The sequence below is a fragment of the Mustela nivalis genome, assembly GCF_964662115.1.
Source record: "Mustela nivalis genome assembly, chromosome: 7".
NCBI lineage: Eukaryota > Metazoa > Chordata > Mammalia > Carnivora > Mustelidae > Mustela > Mustela nivalis.
The window spans coordinates 73,891,620-73,909,066 of NC_139026.1; the positions used below are offsets into that span (position 1 = coordinate 73,891,620).

At 35.7% G+C, this 17,447-nt stretch overlaps 1 protein-coding gene and 1 long non-coding RNA gene across 33 annotated transcripts in view; one reads left to right on the forward strand and one right to left on the reverse strand.

Annotated features, from left to right (window-relative positions):
• Positions 1–17,447, forward strand: part of C2CD5 (C2 calcium dependent domain containing 5) — a 97,877-nt gene that overhangs the window by 55,035 nt on the left and 25,395 nt on the right. For 31 of the 32 annotated variants that reach the window (XM_082740516.1, XM_082740513.1, XM_082740498.1 and 28 more), the window contains 5 exons: positions 1,630–1,744; positions 5,020–5,115; positions 7,690–7,881; positions 11,831–12,017; positions 15,768–15,932. In XM_082740516.1, coding sequence (XP_082596642.1) covers positions 1,630–1,744; positions 5,020–5,115; positions 7,690–7,881; positions 11,831–12,017; positions 15,768–15,932 — 755 coding nt within the window. Of the gene's footprint in view, positions 1–1,091; positions 1,260–1,629; positions 1,745–5,019; positions 5,116–7,689; positions 7,882–11,830; positions 12,018–15,767; positions 15,933–17,447 lie in introns of those variants that run through there. The other variant, XM_082740522.1, reaches the window with a different exon arrangement.
• LOC309869411 overlaps positions 1–17,447 on the reverse strand; it is an 85,425-nt gene that overhangs the window by 38,594 nt on the left and 29,384 nt on the right. The gene's annotated exons all lie outside the window — the stretch shown is intronic.

Below are 17,447 nucleotides of genomic sequence, written 5' to 3' on the forward strand. Positions count from 1 at the left end.
TAGAGAATGGATTTGAGAGTGTATTTGTGCTGTTAATGTCTGTATTTCAGGGGGAATATGAAGAAATTCTTTAACATAATAATGTATGTGCTACCTAATTGCCTTACACATTTCTTACACAAAATAGGGCTACCTAATTGCCTTACACTTTTCTTAATTCATAATATTGATTGCTAGTACCATATTGTAGTCTTTTCTATTTTTCTTCTTTCTTTATTTTATCTTGTCCTTGGATCTCTTCCTCAGTTTCCTGGAGTCTGGATTTCTTTTTTTTTTTTTTTTTTTTTTTTCCTGAAAGAAAGTTTTAGTGTAGCTCTGTCTTGGATCCAAAACTTTAATACGAGAACTGGCTGGCATCATTTGTAGCTCTGGCTTTTATCTCATTTCTCTATTCTGCTGATCCTCCTCCCTGTGGAGGAAACAAAATTACATCCTAGGAATGTCAGCTATAACAAGCCTTTTAACCTTTCTTTATTTTGCTGTCATCAGTATTTTACTAGTGAGTATAATTCTACTTATTCTGCTTATTTAAAAAACATTTTGAAAACTAATATGTACTGAAATTCAAAAAAAGAAAGCTTTTGGATTGTTTGATTTTCAGTTTTAATAGTGCCTTTTATATGGAAAATTTACAACAGGAGGTTAGCATCCTATTTTGAGTTAGATTAAGTTTTTTCTATCCCAAATTGTTCCCAAATGGAATGGGCTCCAAAAAGAAACACATTAGGATATGCTCATTATAGACTGTTTCTGTTTTTAACATCTTTGCACATGAAATGTTACTATAATTTGCAGCTGCTCTTCACCAGTACTTTGCAGCTAAATGCAAGTGATTAGGAAGGATGTGTGCCAGATGCTCCATTTATAATGCTTTATTACAAGTAATATTGGACTCCTCTGTGGTAATAAAATGCAGTGCTGTGATTCTGAGGCATTTTCTTAATTACAGAACCATATATGAAGTTACAATGTACTAACTGAAATTTGTCCTTATATACATTAACCAAATTATTTGTAATAATCTTTAAATATATTTGCTTTCTTTATTTTTAAATTGGCTAGTCCCTTCATTTCTTGTTACTTTGCTTTAGGACCCACAAGGATGGCTACATGGCTTTCTCTTTTTTAACATTGACAAACCTTTGCCTTGGAAAGAACCTAGAATATAGTGGGTTATAAAAAAAAAAATAGGTACCAGGAAATGAAATCAGAATTTAAATTAAATTTGTGGATATGACTCAAAATGTTCACTGAGCAAGGTGAGTGAGACACAGAATATCCTCTCAGTTTAGGATTAGAATCTGGAAACTCTGGGTCTACATTTTAAGTTGTAGGTAATAAAATACCTCTCTATAGTATAGATGTCCTCTGAAGTAATAAAGCAATAGAACTAGCTGGTTTATTTTCTATCAATCAAGTTTAAAATGTTAAACTTTTTTGGAAGTAACATTGAATTAAAATGTTAATAAGCCTTTTGAGAAATAACATTTTAAACATGTGAAGTTAGTTTTAAACTCTGTTATAGACCAGTATGTCTTTGCCTTCCAAAGTATGTTCATTTTAAACATTTCTTTATCATATAGACAATGTGCTATTGAGTAGTGAACTGATTTAAAATTTATTTTTCAGATGAACCAGAAACTCGAGATGCGTGGTGGGCAGAAATCAGACAAGAAATAAAATCACATGCTAAAGCATTAGGCTGTCATGCTGTAGTGGGCTACAGTGAATCAACTAGCATCTGGTAAATGATAACTTGATTTCCTAGATGCTGTAATTTACCAATTGCCATCTGAAAGGGTAAAAGTTTTATGCAAGTATAAAGAAAAGAATTGTGGCATGATCTAGGAGCACGGGCCTTGGGAGTACATCAGACTGAGGTCCATATGCCACGTTTGCCACTAAATTGCTGTAAAACTTTGGGAAAGTAACTACTCCTCTGAGCCTCAATTTATAGATTGAAATGGAGATAAAGACCACCTATCAATTAAGGTTATTGAAGAATTAAATGAGAATTGATACTGGCACACAGCAAGTATTAATTCTAGGCCGACTTTACTCCATTTTGTGGCCCTGCTGATTCCTTCCTCTGGAATATTGGGACCCTTGATCTATTGTAAATGAACATGAACTGCCATTTGTCTCTTAAGTTTGTCTGTAAACTCTTTCTGCCTTCTTTCACTAATCCTACCAACACATCATCCTTCTTGTCTCTGTCAAGTTAGGAAGGGACTTCCATACCCTTACTCTCAATTCCTTTTTCTCCTACCTTTCCTCTCAGCAAACTCTGTTACTTTCAAGTCCTTGCCATTCCACAGTTCAGACTTTTCTGCCTCCAAAATATTCTTCCGCCTTTCTTAATTCTCTGCTGTCTCCACCAGTTGAACATGGTTACCCTCCTTTCAACAGCTTGACCTTGTGCTTTCTCATTCACAAGTCCTCCTCTATCCCCACTTAACTTTCAACCACATTTTGGACTTCATTATTGCTCAAAACTGTTTACCTTTAAAAATTTGAAACTATAAAATTTCACTTTTGGATCACAGCTTGATATTTTCCATCCATCTCATTTGCTCATTTACATCTGGCTTATTTTGACTCTTACCTTGACCAAGACTTTGCCCAGTTCCTTACTCAGGTTCTGATTTAACTTTATGACTGCCATTGATGAACCCTGTTTTTAGCCACTCAAAAAGTTTATAACAGGGACTCCTGGGTGGCTCAGGTCATGATCCCAGGGTCCTGGGATTGAGCCCCACATTGGGCTCCCTACTCAGTGGGGAGTCTGCTTCTTCCTCTCCCTCTGCCTGCTGCTCTGCATACTTGTATTCTCTCTCTGTCAAATAGATAAATAAAATCTTTAAAAAAAAGATTATAACAGATATCATCTAGAAATTGTTTGACCTTCTGCTATCTTATTTTCCCACCTATTCTTGAATAATTCTTAACTGTCCCGCTGTTACACCAGTAGTTCTCTTGTGCCTATGGTGGTCTTTATTGTTAGGAGAAAAATGATTAGACTCCAGTAAATGTGGACATTACAGAGACATGCTGTTTTATCTTCTGAGGGTTCTTTCTTTTCTTCTGCTGACTATGTATGATGTTCTTGCACCTTCTTGTCCTCAGTGTAGCTGTTCTACTTGTGTTAAAATAATAATTTTTTATGCTTAACCTGCCTTACTTCCCAGTAGATAGTCTTGGCTCATTCATAGTTTTAGTGTCATATGCTTTCAGTTCCTAGGGTTATAGTTTTTTGTTTTTAGTTTTTTTAAAATTTTTAAAAAAGATTTTATTTATTTATTTGACAGAGAGAGATCACAAGCAGGCAGAGAGACTGGCAGAGGCTGGGGTGGGAGGAAGCAGGCTCCCCGCGGAGCAGGGAGCCCGATGAGGGACTCGATCCCAGGACCCTGGGATCATGACCTGAGCTGAAGGCAGAGGCTTAACCCACTGAACCACCCAGGCGGCCCCTAGGGTTATAATTTTAAAAGATGTAGTGGTGGGTTTTTTTGTTTTGTTTTGTTTTGTTTTTAAGATTTTGTTTATTAGAGAGTGCAGGGGGAGGGGCAGAGGAAGAGAGAGACTCCTAAGCACAGAGCCAGACTCAGGGCTTAATCCCATGACCCAGAGATCATGATGTGAACTGAAATCAAGAGTGGGACACTTAACCAACTGAGCCACCCAGGAGCCCTTAAAAGATGGTTCTTGCCATCAGATTCATTTCTCCTGGAGGATTATGACAAGTATAACACATTTTATGATAGAGATGCTGTGGGATCCAGAGGATTGGAGTTTAGAAGTAAGATCGGAAGAAAGTGTTAATGAAAAAAAAAAAAGTGTTAATGAAGTAACTGAAACTTCAAACTAAATCTCAGGGAATGAGTGTGAATTATGTGAATGAAGAGAGGAGGCATGAGGGGAGTGTTCCAGGGCAGAAGAATAGCATACAGAGAAGTCCAGAGGTGTAGATTCAGTGTGGCAGGGGTTAGGTCACAGATAGATCCAGGGATCTACAGAAAGGAGTCAATTTACCTAGACATTTGAATTCACCTGATTCAAGCTTCTTTTTTCCCTCCGAACCTCAAAACAAGTCTTTGTGTTTAAATCCTATCTACAAATTTTGTTTCTGTTCTAATCCATTCGATTTACTATTACTGGATTAACTCTCTGAAATGTACTTCTGCTTTCATAGCTCCTTCTTACTTAATCCAGTACTCTCCGTGGCTCCACATTATTCTTTGACATTTCCAGTGCGCACTTTAACATTTTAAGACTGGCCTCTCTCTACTCAATTACCGATCAAGTGACCATTTCTTTCATGTCCTTTCAGGGTTCTGGTCCGTTTATACTTTGTTTTCATCATTTTGTCCCTTGACTGCTACTTTTGTCATTTGCTTTAGGTGATCTCATTCAATAATTTTATTGATTATGTAATAAATTGATATTATGTAATAAATGATATTGATTATGTAATAAAGAATTCTTTAGAAAATAACTTTTTAATCATACATATAATGATGTAGTTTAAGCTCCATTTAGTGTATTTTGGATACTGTTTGTTTCAAATACCTTTTGTTATTAAGTTTAAAGGTACAGCAATAATGATATTGATTATTACATATTAAGCTTTTAAAGTAATTAATGAACTTCAATGTCCTTTAAAGAGTGCTTTAATATAGTTTTATGGATTATTGCTGAATTCAGCAATATAATTTGTTACTACTTTTATTTTGAAACATTTCAGTATTTGTTCGTTTTACCATATTTAAAGGAATTTATTGTCATTAATATTATACTTTATCTTTTATACTTCTAAAGTAATAACTCTTGCCCTTTTCATTTTAATAATTATTTCTATTTTTTATTCTAGGGTAGGAGATAATCCTATGATATGATTAATATTTAGTAGAGTCTAACTTGAATTTAAATTGTCACCCTTATAATCACTTTGATATTGAACACTTTCCAAAGCTAGGCTGCCTGGAGATAATAACTATTTAATATTTTTTTCTCTTATAGTGAAGAGGTCTGTATTTTATCTGCATCCGGCACGGCAGCTGTACTCAACCCTAGATTTCTGCAGGATGGCACCGTGGAGGGCTGTTTGGAACAGAGGTTGTCATGGCAGCCTGGCTTCTTTTCTATAAGGGCAAGGAAGGGAGAAGTTGACTTTTAACTTTAGAGCCAGGATAGTTCTGTATGAGGGTGGGGTTCAGCGGTACACTGTAGGGATCAGGACCAGCACACTTTACTGCTTTTTACCTAAAGAAGTACTGTTCTATACTACATGACACACCTTATTATAATTTTCCTAGTATCTTGATAAATTACATATGTGACTATCAGAGAATTTCAAGTATATATTTTTTGTTTGTTACAGTATAGAAATAATTTTTTATTTTTTCCTTTCCCTTAGTCTTACTTCTGAAACACAAAAAGGTTGTAAAACAATTTGCATAAAGAAAATTTATAATTTATAAAACAAAACACTATTTTACCAGAATTATATATAAAAGCTCTTAGAAAGTGAAGTATAACTTTAATGTTTGTGAAAGTGAAATTAAATGAGATTACTTTTTAGTTTATTTATTCATCCCTTAATCTGTAGACTTCCATAAATGTCAAAAATGCTTCCCATAAACAGATGAGATTATCAAATACACATACATAAAACTGTTTGTTTGGTGCCAGAGTATACCTGGATAATGTAAATTTTAATTACCCCTTACTCCACTGTTTGCATACTTGCTTTCTTTTTAGTGTAAATTTGCCAGTCTCTGTATAACAAAAATATTCTAGCTCAGGCAGGCAAACAGAAGACCTTGGTCGGTTTCTTCTTTAGCTTGTATTAAAAATGGATTTTGACTATATTACTGAGCATTGAAAGTCATCATAAATAGGAAAATAGAGATGTGGAACATTGTGAAGTATAGTAAAGATCAGAGTGTTCTGTTGAGAAAACTGCCTGCTGGTGAGTTGTCCCAGTCATCCATAGTTCTGACACATGTCAGTTGATTTTCATTCTTGAGTGGTTAGAAGTCCAATTGAGCAAATGACCCCCAATGCAGCTTGATTATTTTGATATTCTGGCTTGGGTGGATACCAATGGCATTCTAGTGCAACAGATACCATCCCAATCTGCAAAAGAGGAAAATGCCCTTCTTTCTTGCTATACAATTATTTCTGCTTATAGAGAAAATTTGAAAAATATAGGAGAGTAGAAGGAAGAAAACATCCCCCATTATCTCAATATTCAGAGATAGTCCCTTTTCTAGATTTCATATTTCAAATGTTTTCCTAAATTTAAATACTTCTATTTTTATGCCTATAATATTAAATCACTTAAGTTCAACTTTCTGTGAGGTGTTTAGTTAAAAATTGCCCCAGTTTTCATCCTTTTATGTCTTTTTGTAACTCATGGGCTTTGGTTCAAACAACCTGACATTAGAATCTGAGGTCTGCTACTTAGTATTTAGTGTGACTGAATAAGTTACTTAGTATCTCCAGTTAGTTTTAGGCCAAGAAGAATTAGTTTTTGTTACTGTTTGCTGCACATTATATTGGGTGTATGCTATGCTTATTAGCCTTTCTGGGTAAGTATTATTATTCTAGTTTTATAGATGAGGCTCTGAGAGGTTAAAAGATTTGTGTGAGGTCGCACAACTCCACTTAGAATCTGTTTGATTTCTCTATTACTTCTAATATACCAGAATGCCATCTCAACAATAAAAGAAGAATATCTGGGAGTGATTAGATTTAGAGGGTTATTGTGGATATTTAATGAAATAATATGTACAAGGAACTTGCAAGAAGCCTGACTCATAATAGGTACAGTACAGCATTCCTTTCTCTTTAATTTGTCCACTTGCCAAGTTTCAACTTCTAACAGGTCGCTTTAGCTTGGAGTGAATTGAGAACCCATGTCTTTCCGGAGCCCTAGAAGGTGTGGCTTTGTGAAAGTCTGGAGTTCTCCATGAACTTCCTTTTGCTTTCATTTCTGTTGTTCCCTGAATTTCCTGAGATTTGATGAGTGAAAAAAATACTTAATCATTCTAAAATGAATTCATAAACATTATTACAACAAACATTTTACAGTGATTGGGAAGGTTGTGTATGGTCCTTTGTGGTTTATATATGATATATATGTTGCTTGTGAAACGGTTCTCAGAAATCTTAAAGCAGTCAACTAGAAATTAGAAATATAAGATTATGCCTATTTTTGACTTTTTAAATTTTTAAATAGGTTTGTTTTTGATCATAATTTTTTTTTTTCAAATTGTTAGATTGTCTGGTTAAAGAGATTTTTCTTCCTTGGGAATTCGTGTGTGTGTGTGTGTGTGTGTGTGATTCTATTTGAGTTATATTGGTATTTAACCATGTTTTTTTATGTTGTATCACAAAGAGCAACCTTTGGGATAATAGTGGTTTTTGTCAGGTGGGACATCCTCAAACGTATGAATTGATGCAAATCAGTGGCTACTTATGTAAGTCTTTTCTCATACGAAAGAGTATGGTTCTGATTTCATGGTCATTTTTAATTCTAGTAGTCATAGTGGTACTCTTGTAACCTATGGTGGTAGAAGTTGCAGTGTTGTGTATATAAGTACTGTATATGAAAAATATGTTTTTGAAAAAAATGCATAGAATTTTAAAGAAGTCTTCATTTATTTTCTTTGTGTATTCATACAGGCTAGAAGAAAATTTGCCTGCTGGCTGTGGATTTTGCCACATACCATATGATGAACTAAATATGCCATTCCCAGCTCATCTCACGTACTGCTATAACTGCAGGAAACAAAAAGTTCCTGATGTTCTCTTTACAACTATAGACCTCCCAATAGATGCAACCGTTATTGGAAAAGGTTGTCTTATTCAAGCAAGGTATATTTATGCAAACACTACTTAGGGTCCTTGAAAGAGTTATGGAATATGAAGTCAAATAGACATGTTTCAAATGTCAGCTGTACTCCTTCCTACCTGTGTGGTCCTGGGCAGGCTGGGCAATGCTATCCAAATCTTGTGTTTAATCACATACAAAATTGGGAGGAAGAATACACTCTTTATAAAACTCAAAAAAGTTCATATACAAAAGCAGTTTTAAACACTTTCTGTACAGATATTTATTATTATGAAGATTACTAATTAACCTGTTGTGGGCTAGTAATGTGTCTCTATTTTAAGGACATTATGTAATACATTTTAGAAATTAATTTTTTTTCTTTTAAAGAACAATGCCATCTAGTGTTTCTTTTATTAATTCATTTAGCTGTTGACAGTTCCTTTTAAAATGTCCTGGAGTAGGACATGATAAATTGTGGTTGTCATGCAGGAAGTAGCTGTTACTGTCTAGGTCACTAACTACTGCCAGGTTGCCAAATCCATTGAGCAGTTCTGTCTTCCTCTTACTTGACATCTCAGCAGTATCACACAGTTGAGCATTTTCTCCTTCATACTTCTTGACTTCATAGTGTCTCCTGCCACAACCTGCCCCAGGTTTTTCCTACCTTTATGCATAATCCTTAGTCTCCTTGTTGATTCCTCCTCCTTTTATTGATCCTAGAAAGGCCATGGTTCTGTACCCTCTTCTCAAAGCTCTCTCCCCAGTTGAACTCATCAACTCCTATAGGTCTGTGTGCTTTTTGTATGTTTGTGACTCTCACATTTACAACTCTAGTCCAGAACTTTCTGCTGAGCTTCAGACTCATATACTTTCATACCCAACTTTGAAGTCTTGTAGGTGTCATTTATTTTTTGAACCACTGATTTTTCTCCACTTCTTTCATATTAGCCTTCTTTATTTTATTTTATATTGTTTTATTTTATTTTGTTATTTATTTTTAAAAGATTTTGTTTACTTATTTATTTATTATTTATTTATCAGAGAGAGAGAGAACACAAGCTGGGGGAGCAGCAGGCAGAGGGAGAAGCAGGGTCCCCTCTGAGCAAGGAGCCTGATATGGGACTCGATCCCAGGACGCTGGGATCATGACCCGAGTCAAAGGCAGACTCTTAACTGACTGAACCACTCAGGCGCCCCTAGCCTTCTTTATTTTAACTAATGATCTCCTTGCTGTGTCTAATTCTTCATGCCAAATGTGGTATTCTTTGACACTGTCCTCCTGACAAACCTCTCTGCATCAGTTATTTTACAAAGTCATGTTGAGTTTTCTTTTCTTTTTTAAGATTTTATTTATTTATTTGACAGACAGAGATCATAAGTAGGCAGAGAGACAGGCAGAGAGAGGGGGAAGCAGTCTCCGTGGTGAGCAGAAAGCCCGATGCAGGGCTTTATCCCAGGACCCTGGGATCATGAACTGAGCTGAAGGCAGAGGCTTTAACCCACTGAGCCACCCAGGCACCCCAAGTTTTATTTTCAAATGTATTTCTCATCTATTTACATTTGCTTTCATCTTGGACCTTCTATTTGGGATTGTTTTTCTTTTGCTAATACCCTTTAGTATTTATTTTGGTGGGTCTGCTGCTGGTGAACTGTCTATTTTGCTTGTCTGAAAATACTGACTTACCTTGAAAAGGTTTTGGGCTGCCATTTATTTTCTTGCAGCACATTGAAGATACTCTTCCATTGCTTTCTGGTTTTCATTACTACTATTAAGAAATAACCTATTAGATTAACTTTTATTATTTGTCCCCCTCCCCCACAACCAGGCTATGTGTGAGTTATTCTGTTTGTCTTTGGTTTTCTGCAATTGCCCTGTGAAATGTTAGGTATGGAATTCTTTTATCTTAATTGCTTTATATTGGGATTCTTGAATCTGTAGATTCTTTCATGTGCTTTAGACAATTTTTAGATATTAGTTCTATGTTTCATCTCTTTCTTCTTGATACTGAAATTAAAAATGTTAGACTTTCTCGCTACCTCTCTTGTCTGTATTTTCTGTCATTTTGTCTATGTCACATTTTGGATACTTTCATATCTATATTAAATTCTCTCATCAGCTGTCTCTAATATTCCAGTAAGCCCAATAATTGGGGTTTTAAATTTTTGATAATCTTTTTTTATTCTGTAAGTTTCATTTTGTTCTTTTTCAAATCTTTTATTATATGTTATAACCTGTGACTGATTCTTTAATGGATAGTTTTAATATCTGAAAAATTTTTTTATTCTGTTACTTCTTTTCATTATTATTCATTGTGTTTTGTTTCCTTAGACTGTGATAGGCTCACAGAAAGTTGCAAAAGTGGTACAAAGAATCCCGCGTAGTCTTCACCCAGCTTCCTTCATTGGTGGCATTTTATACAGCTATAGTAGAATATCAACTAGGAAATTAACATTATTAATGGTTAACAATTAATTAACATTGTTAACTGTTAACCATCTACAGACCTTACTCAGTTTTTACACTTTTTAAAATTTGCATTCATTTGTGTATTTGTGTATATATGTATAATTCTATGCAACTTTATCCCACAAGTAGATTTGTGTAACCACCACCATAGTTAAGACACTAAACTGTGTTCCCTTACCACAAAAGAACCTCCTTGTGCTGTTTCCTTATGTTTATACTCTCCACTAACCCCTTGCCCTTGTCCTGTGATGCTTTTAAGAAGATTCTTAGAAATACATAATTTATCCAGTGTTTTGTTTGTTTTAGGTAGGAGGGAGTTAATGTCCACCAGTCTTCAGAGTGTCATCCCTAGATTAGTAGGATCACCATCCTTGAGAGAACTTATAGAAATGACGATTCTCAGGCTCTACTCCAGACCTATCGAATGAGAATCTCTGGGGATGGGTCCTAGTGATTGTTTTTTAATGAACTCTCAAGCTGAAGATTGGTAACTACTAACATTAATACCCTTTGTTAGTTTGGGGATCTTTCCTTCATCTTTACTGCTACCTTTTTAGTCTAAGCTGTCATTGTCTGTCACCTATATTGCTTCTTGTTACCATTTCCTCATCAGTTCTGTCATCCTTATTCCATGTTCTGTGTAGGAATATAAGTGATATCTTAAAACATAAATTGGATCATGTTACTACTTAAAAACATACCTGAATTTCTCATTGCTGGTAGAATAAATCAGATTGCTTAGCATGACCTGTAAGCCCCTAACATGATCATGTCCCCGTTTAACTGCACCCCCATCCATGCTGCTCTCACCCTTACTCACTTCACTTTAGCACAGTAGTTTCCTTTTGGTTCTGCTAATACATCCGCCCCATTCTGTAATTGTGTTTCTCTAGCTTTCTTGGCTCCATCTTGTTTTTAAGATCCCAAGTCAGGTATCCTCTCTCCTGTGAGGCCTTCTCTCTAGTTATTCCAATTCACGTCACCTGGTTCATTTTCTTCAGACACCTGAGTCTTCAACATAATCCAACCTTACCTTGTTTCTTTGTTTATTTCCATCCCCCTCCACTGGAATATAACCATGAGAACGGGGGCTCTGTGTTTTGTTTGTTGATTAGTGCTCACTATCTAGAACAGGGCCTAGCACATGGTAGATGCTAGGGAAAGTTTTGTGTTCTTTGAATGAGTAAATTAACTTTTTTCCTTTGCTGTCCATTCATCATATGACCACATGGAGTTATGAAACCTAAGATTTTAAATTATATTCTCTAGTGATCTTGACTGGTAATTTTTTCATTTCTAGAGATTTTTGAGATTTTTCTTTTTCATTTATTAAGATAGGACTTTTAGCGAAAGCATACACAATGAAAAAACTGACAGAAAAGATTATTGATATAACTTAGTAAGCCCATTTGAAACAAGTAAATGTTTTAATTAAGTACACTTATAGAAAGTTTTAAAAATTGGACATTTCTTGAGATAGTACCAGGAATACTGTCTAGTGACTGAATTATTTTCCTTAACAGGTTATGTCGCTTGAAAAAGAAAGCACAGGCAGAAGCAAATGCCACAGCTATTAGTAATCTGTTGCCGTTTATGGAATATGAAGTGCATACTCAGCTAATGAATAAACTAAAACTCAAAGGAATGAATGCTTTATTTGGACTGAGAATTCAGATCACAGTGGGTGAAAATATGTTGATGGGCTTAGCGGTAAGTTTAGATGTTTTGGTTTTGTTTTGTGATTCCTGTAGTTGTAATAGATTCTGTTTCATGTGATTCAAAGAGTCTTTTAAAGGGACTTATTTAAAGAAACTGGCATTAAGATCTTTAAGGGTTGGGACATTATAGGAAGTAAAAAATAGGGTTATAGGCTTTTAAACATTTTATTTTTATAATTATGAATTATTTAAAATTCAACTAATGAAATTATATAGAATTTATTTATATTATTATATTTTTATATTCTGACAATCTCAATAGTGAGATTTTTTTTTTTTTTAAAGATTTTATTTATTTATTTGACAGACAGAGATCACAAGCAGGCAGACAGGCAGGCAGAGAGAGGGAGAGGAGGAAGCAGGCTCCCTGCAGAGCAGAGAGCCTGATGCGGGACTCAATCCCAGGACCCTGAGATCATGACCTGAGCCGAAGGCAGCGGCTTAACCCACTGAGCCACCCAGGCGCCCCAATAGTGAGATTTCTAAAAATTATCACGTGTAGCTTGTTTAGTAAGTGGGTCATCATTTTTCTGGACGTTATTATTTTTATGCATTGCTAAGACAAGATTTCTCCTCAGCGCAGTTGATATTCGGGACTGGAACCCTCTTCATTGTAGGAGGCTGTTGTGGTCACTGTAGAATGTTTAGCAGGCACCCTGGCCTCCGCCCACTAAATGCTTCCCTTCAGTGTGATGAACAAAAATGTTTCCACACATTACCAGATGTCCCTGCAGGGGCACAATCACTCCTGAGGGGGAGGACCACTATGCTAAAATAATCTTTAGTTGTAGGAAGAAAATAAAGCAATACATATGAAACAGCCTACGGCTGGATATGGAATTAAGTTTCATCATAAATGTGCTCCTGTGGTCAACAGTGGAATGTGCAATGAAGTATGTGTTTCTTTTTCTTTTTCTTAAGTATGTTTTTCTTAAGTGTTGATATATTGTGAGGCAGTAGAGGGGTGCTGGGTGTTTCAGTGGGTTGAACATCTGACTCTTCACCTCAGCTCAGGTCCTGATCTCAGAGTCATGAGTCTTAGCCTGCACTGGGCTCCATGCCCAGCATGGAACCTACTTAAAAAAATAGAAAAAGAAACGTTATGAGGAAGTGGGAAGGTCTTTATCTCAGCTTTATGTTCACCTTGTCTTATTAGAAAAGAAGTTCTGACTAGAAAGTCATCATGGGGAAAGCGAGAGTTGTCTTTATAAGTTGTTTGAGACCCAGAGAACTAGGTGCCTGCACAATATATACTGACCAGGTAGAAACTGATTAACAGTATTTATGGAAATCCTCTTCTATTTTAGACACTTGGCTAGCTACAATCTTTATCTGTGACACTGGCACTTTCCAAATTGGAATTCTCTGCCATCTTTCTGAGATGCATAGAAATTTAATTTAAAGAAATTTATAGAACTTGAATTTTTTTTCTCAGTATGTATTTGTAGATTAAATGCTAAACTATTTCCTGTTCATGCATTTACAAATATGTAAATTGCTGTATGTAGGGGATAATTGTGTGATAATGATAAACTAATCAGGTAATCATGATTTCTATAGCAAGAGAAATTTGCAGTGATTAATGAAAGTAATCTGATTTATATTAAAATATTTGATATCTAGATTAACTTGTGAAGAAAGTGTTCATTGTAATTCATTCATCTAAAAACTTTCATGCTTAGCAATTATTAAACATGTATAATTTGGCTGAATACAAAACTGTCATTATTGGTGGGTGTTTGTGAAACTAAGACTTGATTCAGATCCAGAGATTTAAAAAGCATTGTGCCAGCTGTATCAAATACTTCTGGTGGTTGAGCCCCAGAAAACTAGTTTGTATAATTTTTCAGTGTCTGCCTAAAATACTGCCTTTTCTGATTCTTGCTAGTCTTTTCCTTCTTGACCACTAGTGACACTCATTATAATTGTTTGAGATTTTGGTCTTTGTGCTGTGGTTTACCTTGTGCAGTTAAGTCTCAAGGCCCCAGGAGTAGCTTCCGTGGTAATTGATCTCTGATGAATGTCTACTGCGTGTCTGGCTCTGTGCTACTCCAAAAGGAATGCAAGGTTACTTTATTAGAGGGGAAAATGGATGCTGTGATAGATTGAGACTTGTCCAAAGTGGTATGATTACATATACTGGAACTGAATTTCAAATCTAGGCCTGTCTTATTCCAGAGTCTGTGTTCTCAAGCTTTCTGGACTGTTGCCTTGTTAGTGAGCACAGTTAGAATGTGTTAGAGGTGGTGTGCTAAAGTTTCATATGGCAGGAGGGTTCTGAGCTTGAGTATTAGAGACTGGGTCATAGACACAGTCATGGGCACTGACAAACCAGGAGAGACAGCTTCTGAGGATCAGTTTCATCTACTGCACAGACATCATCATAGAGTATCATACCCTTTTTAGGATGAACTTTCACAAAATTGGCATTTGATTAGAAAGAATAATAATAACCCACACAGGAGTGCCTGACTCTTGATTTCAGTTCAGATCATGATTTCAGGGTCAGGAGATTGAGCCCTGCATTGGCTCAACAGGGCATGGAGCCTGCTGAAGATTCTCTCTCTCCTTCTCTGCTCCTCTCTGCCCCCCCCCAACTCACTTGCATACACTTTCTTTAAAAAAATAAAAATAAAATAAAATTTCACAGTTCAAAATACACAAGTGTCCAGAGTTAAAAGAAATGTCTTTTCTTGTCTGCATTCTACTCCTTCGATGTTAACAATTTGATATTTATACTTGTATATATATATATTTATTGCTTTGCTTATGTAAGCATGTTTAAATGTAAATGCACATAAGGGTGTGTGTGTGTGTGTGTGTGTGTGAAAATACTGTGTTTCATATTTCCTTTAATAGTTTTCTAATACTGCTGGCATGTGGTACCATTACAGAGTCAGAGATTAATAGTGATTTAATTAACTATTTAAAATAAATCTATATTAAGTAGTTTCCTTTCTTGGTAATTATGAAGTGGGGTGGTGTCATGAAAAGTTCTCGGGCTTTAGATTTTTTTTTTTTTTTTTTTTAAACTTGAGACTGAAAGATCCCACAAGCAAGAGGGAGGGGGAGAAAGAGAGGGCAAAGCAGGCTCCCTGCTGAGTACGGAGCCTGAGGCGGGGCTTCTTTCCTGAAGCCCAGGATTGTGACCTGGGCTGAAGGCAGATAACCAACTGATCCACCCAGGTGTCCCAGGTTCTTGGATTTTAGAATGAGAAACATATTCAAATCTCTTCTCCACGTTTATTGACAGTATGATCTTGAGTAAGTTTCCTGTCCTTTTTGAAGTTCAGTTTCTTCACTGGCTTTGCAAAATTTTCCCTTTTACTTTGTCACTTTAAAGGGACATTATTTAATCAATCATGAAACATTTACTTTTCAACAACTTTTAAACTTTTTTTTTCTACACTATTTTTCAATGCAGTTTATTTTTTACAATCATAAGGTAGAAATTGAAAAGTGCTGTTGGGTATGCAGTGAAAAGTGCTGTTGGGTATGCAATGAAAAGCAAATCCTTCTTTCAATGCTGGCCCACCTGCCTACCCAGGATTCTCGCCAGAAGCAACCAATTCCTGTTACCAGTTACGTGTTTCTGCACTCTTCCAATGTACGTCCCATACATGCACTGATGCTAATTATATTTTTCCTCTAAGGCAAAGACCTCTTTCATAAATGTGAAAACTTAAGGACTATTATTCTTTAGATAGTTTTTTCTGATTATTTCCCCCATTATTTTTACAAGTCGGCCACAGGTGTATATTTAGCAGCTTTACCAACGCCTGGTGGCATTCAGATTGCTGGGAAGACTCCTAATGATGGCTCCTACGAACAGCATATATCGCATATGCAAAAGAAGATAAATGACACAATTGCCAAGAATAAAGAATTATATGAAATCAATCCTCCGGTAAGTGAAATAAATCCACATGTGACTATGTAAGTTATTGTTTAGGGGTTAGCTTGTTTTGGCGTGATTTTATTTTGGACATAAAATATTTTTTTTTGCTGTCCTCATTACTCATTCTTTTCACCTTCCTTTACATTCATGCTCAAATGTCTCCTTTTAGGGAGCTGACTCTGACTGCCTTATTTGAAAATTGTTTTCTTCCATCAATTTTTGATAACCCCCATCCCCCTTTTTGTTTGTTTTTTATTTCTCTTGTCTGTGTGTGTGAGTGTGTGTAAACCCAAAGAAATACGTTTTTTCTATTTGTCATTGCTTGTTATTCCTAGTAGAATAAAACTCCCTTGGGGGACTGTATTTCTGAGGCCTGGAACAGTTCTTTCTAGTAGTATCCTCTTGATGAAATAAATGGTTTGAATGTTCATTTTTAGTTAAAAGAAAGATTTCTTATTTATATGCTTAAAATGGGAAAGAATATACCATTTTTCTTTCTTTCTTTCTTTTTTTTTTAAAAGATTTTATTTGTTTATTTGACAGAGAGAAATCACAAGTAGATGGAGAGGCAGGCAGAGAGAGAGAGAGGGAAGCAGGCTCTCTGCTGAGCAGAGAGCCCGATGCGGGACTCGATCCCAGGACTCTGAGATCATGACCTGAGCCGAAGGCAGTGGCTTAACCCACTGAGCCACCCAGGCGCCCCTACACCATTTTTCATTTTAGCTTCTTTCTCAGGATTTTCCTACCTGCCACTTTCATAGGCAGTCTTTCATACTAAGTGTGTAGGAGGTGTCACAATATCTCTTACTCTGAGGGTGTCTCATAGCCAGAGTCTGAATTGAAGGAAAGAAGTGTTGGAGTTAGAAGGAATCTATTTGTTTTCTTATGAGTGTCCAATCATGAAATATTTCAGTACAAAGAAAGTGTTTGGATAACATTATTATGGTGATTATTTGATTTTATACACACTATTGAATTTTGGTTGATTATCTGGGACAGTGCATCTGCATTCTAACTTCAGACTTGCAGCTTTCTCACAGAGTCAGCTGAGAGGAATTTCAAAGATACAGTGGTGGTAGATAGCGGTCACATGTGACTATAGAGCACTTGGGTATGTTTCTGGTCTGAACTGAAGGGTGCTATCAGCATAAAATACACACTGGATTTTGAAGACTTAATAGAAAAAAAATATCAGTTATCTCAAGTATCTTTTTATATTAATTACATGTTGAAAGTGTATTCTTTTGGATATAGTGAATTAAGTATTTTATTAAAATTGACTTTGTTTCTTTTTGATTTTATTACCTACGAGGTGTCCTTTGTATTTCTGTTGAACAGCGCTGATACAGAGCTTCTTTAAATTCACTAAGGAAGTTGATGTGTTAATATATGTTTAAATAGCCATTGTAAAAGTTTTCCACACAACACTACTGACTGCTTGTTGGCAGTACATTATTTTTCTTTTATAATTATGTTTTGATATTTGACAAATAGTGTTTATGCCTCTTGGGGAGAATAATTTGC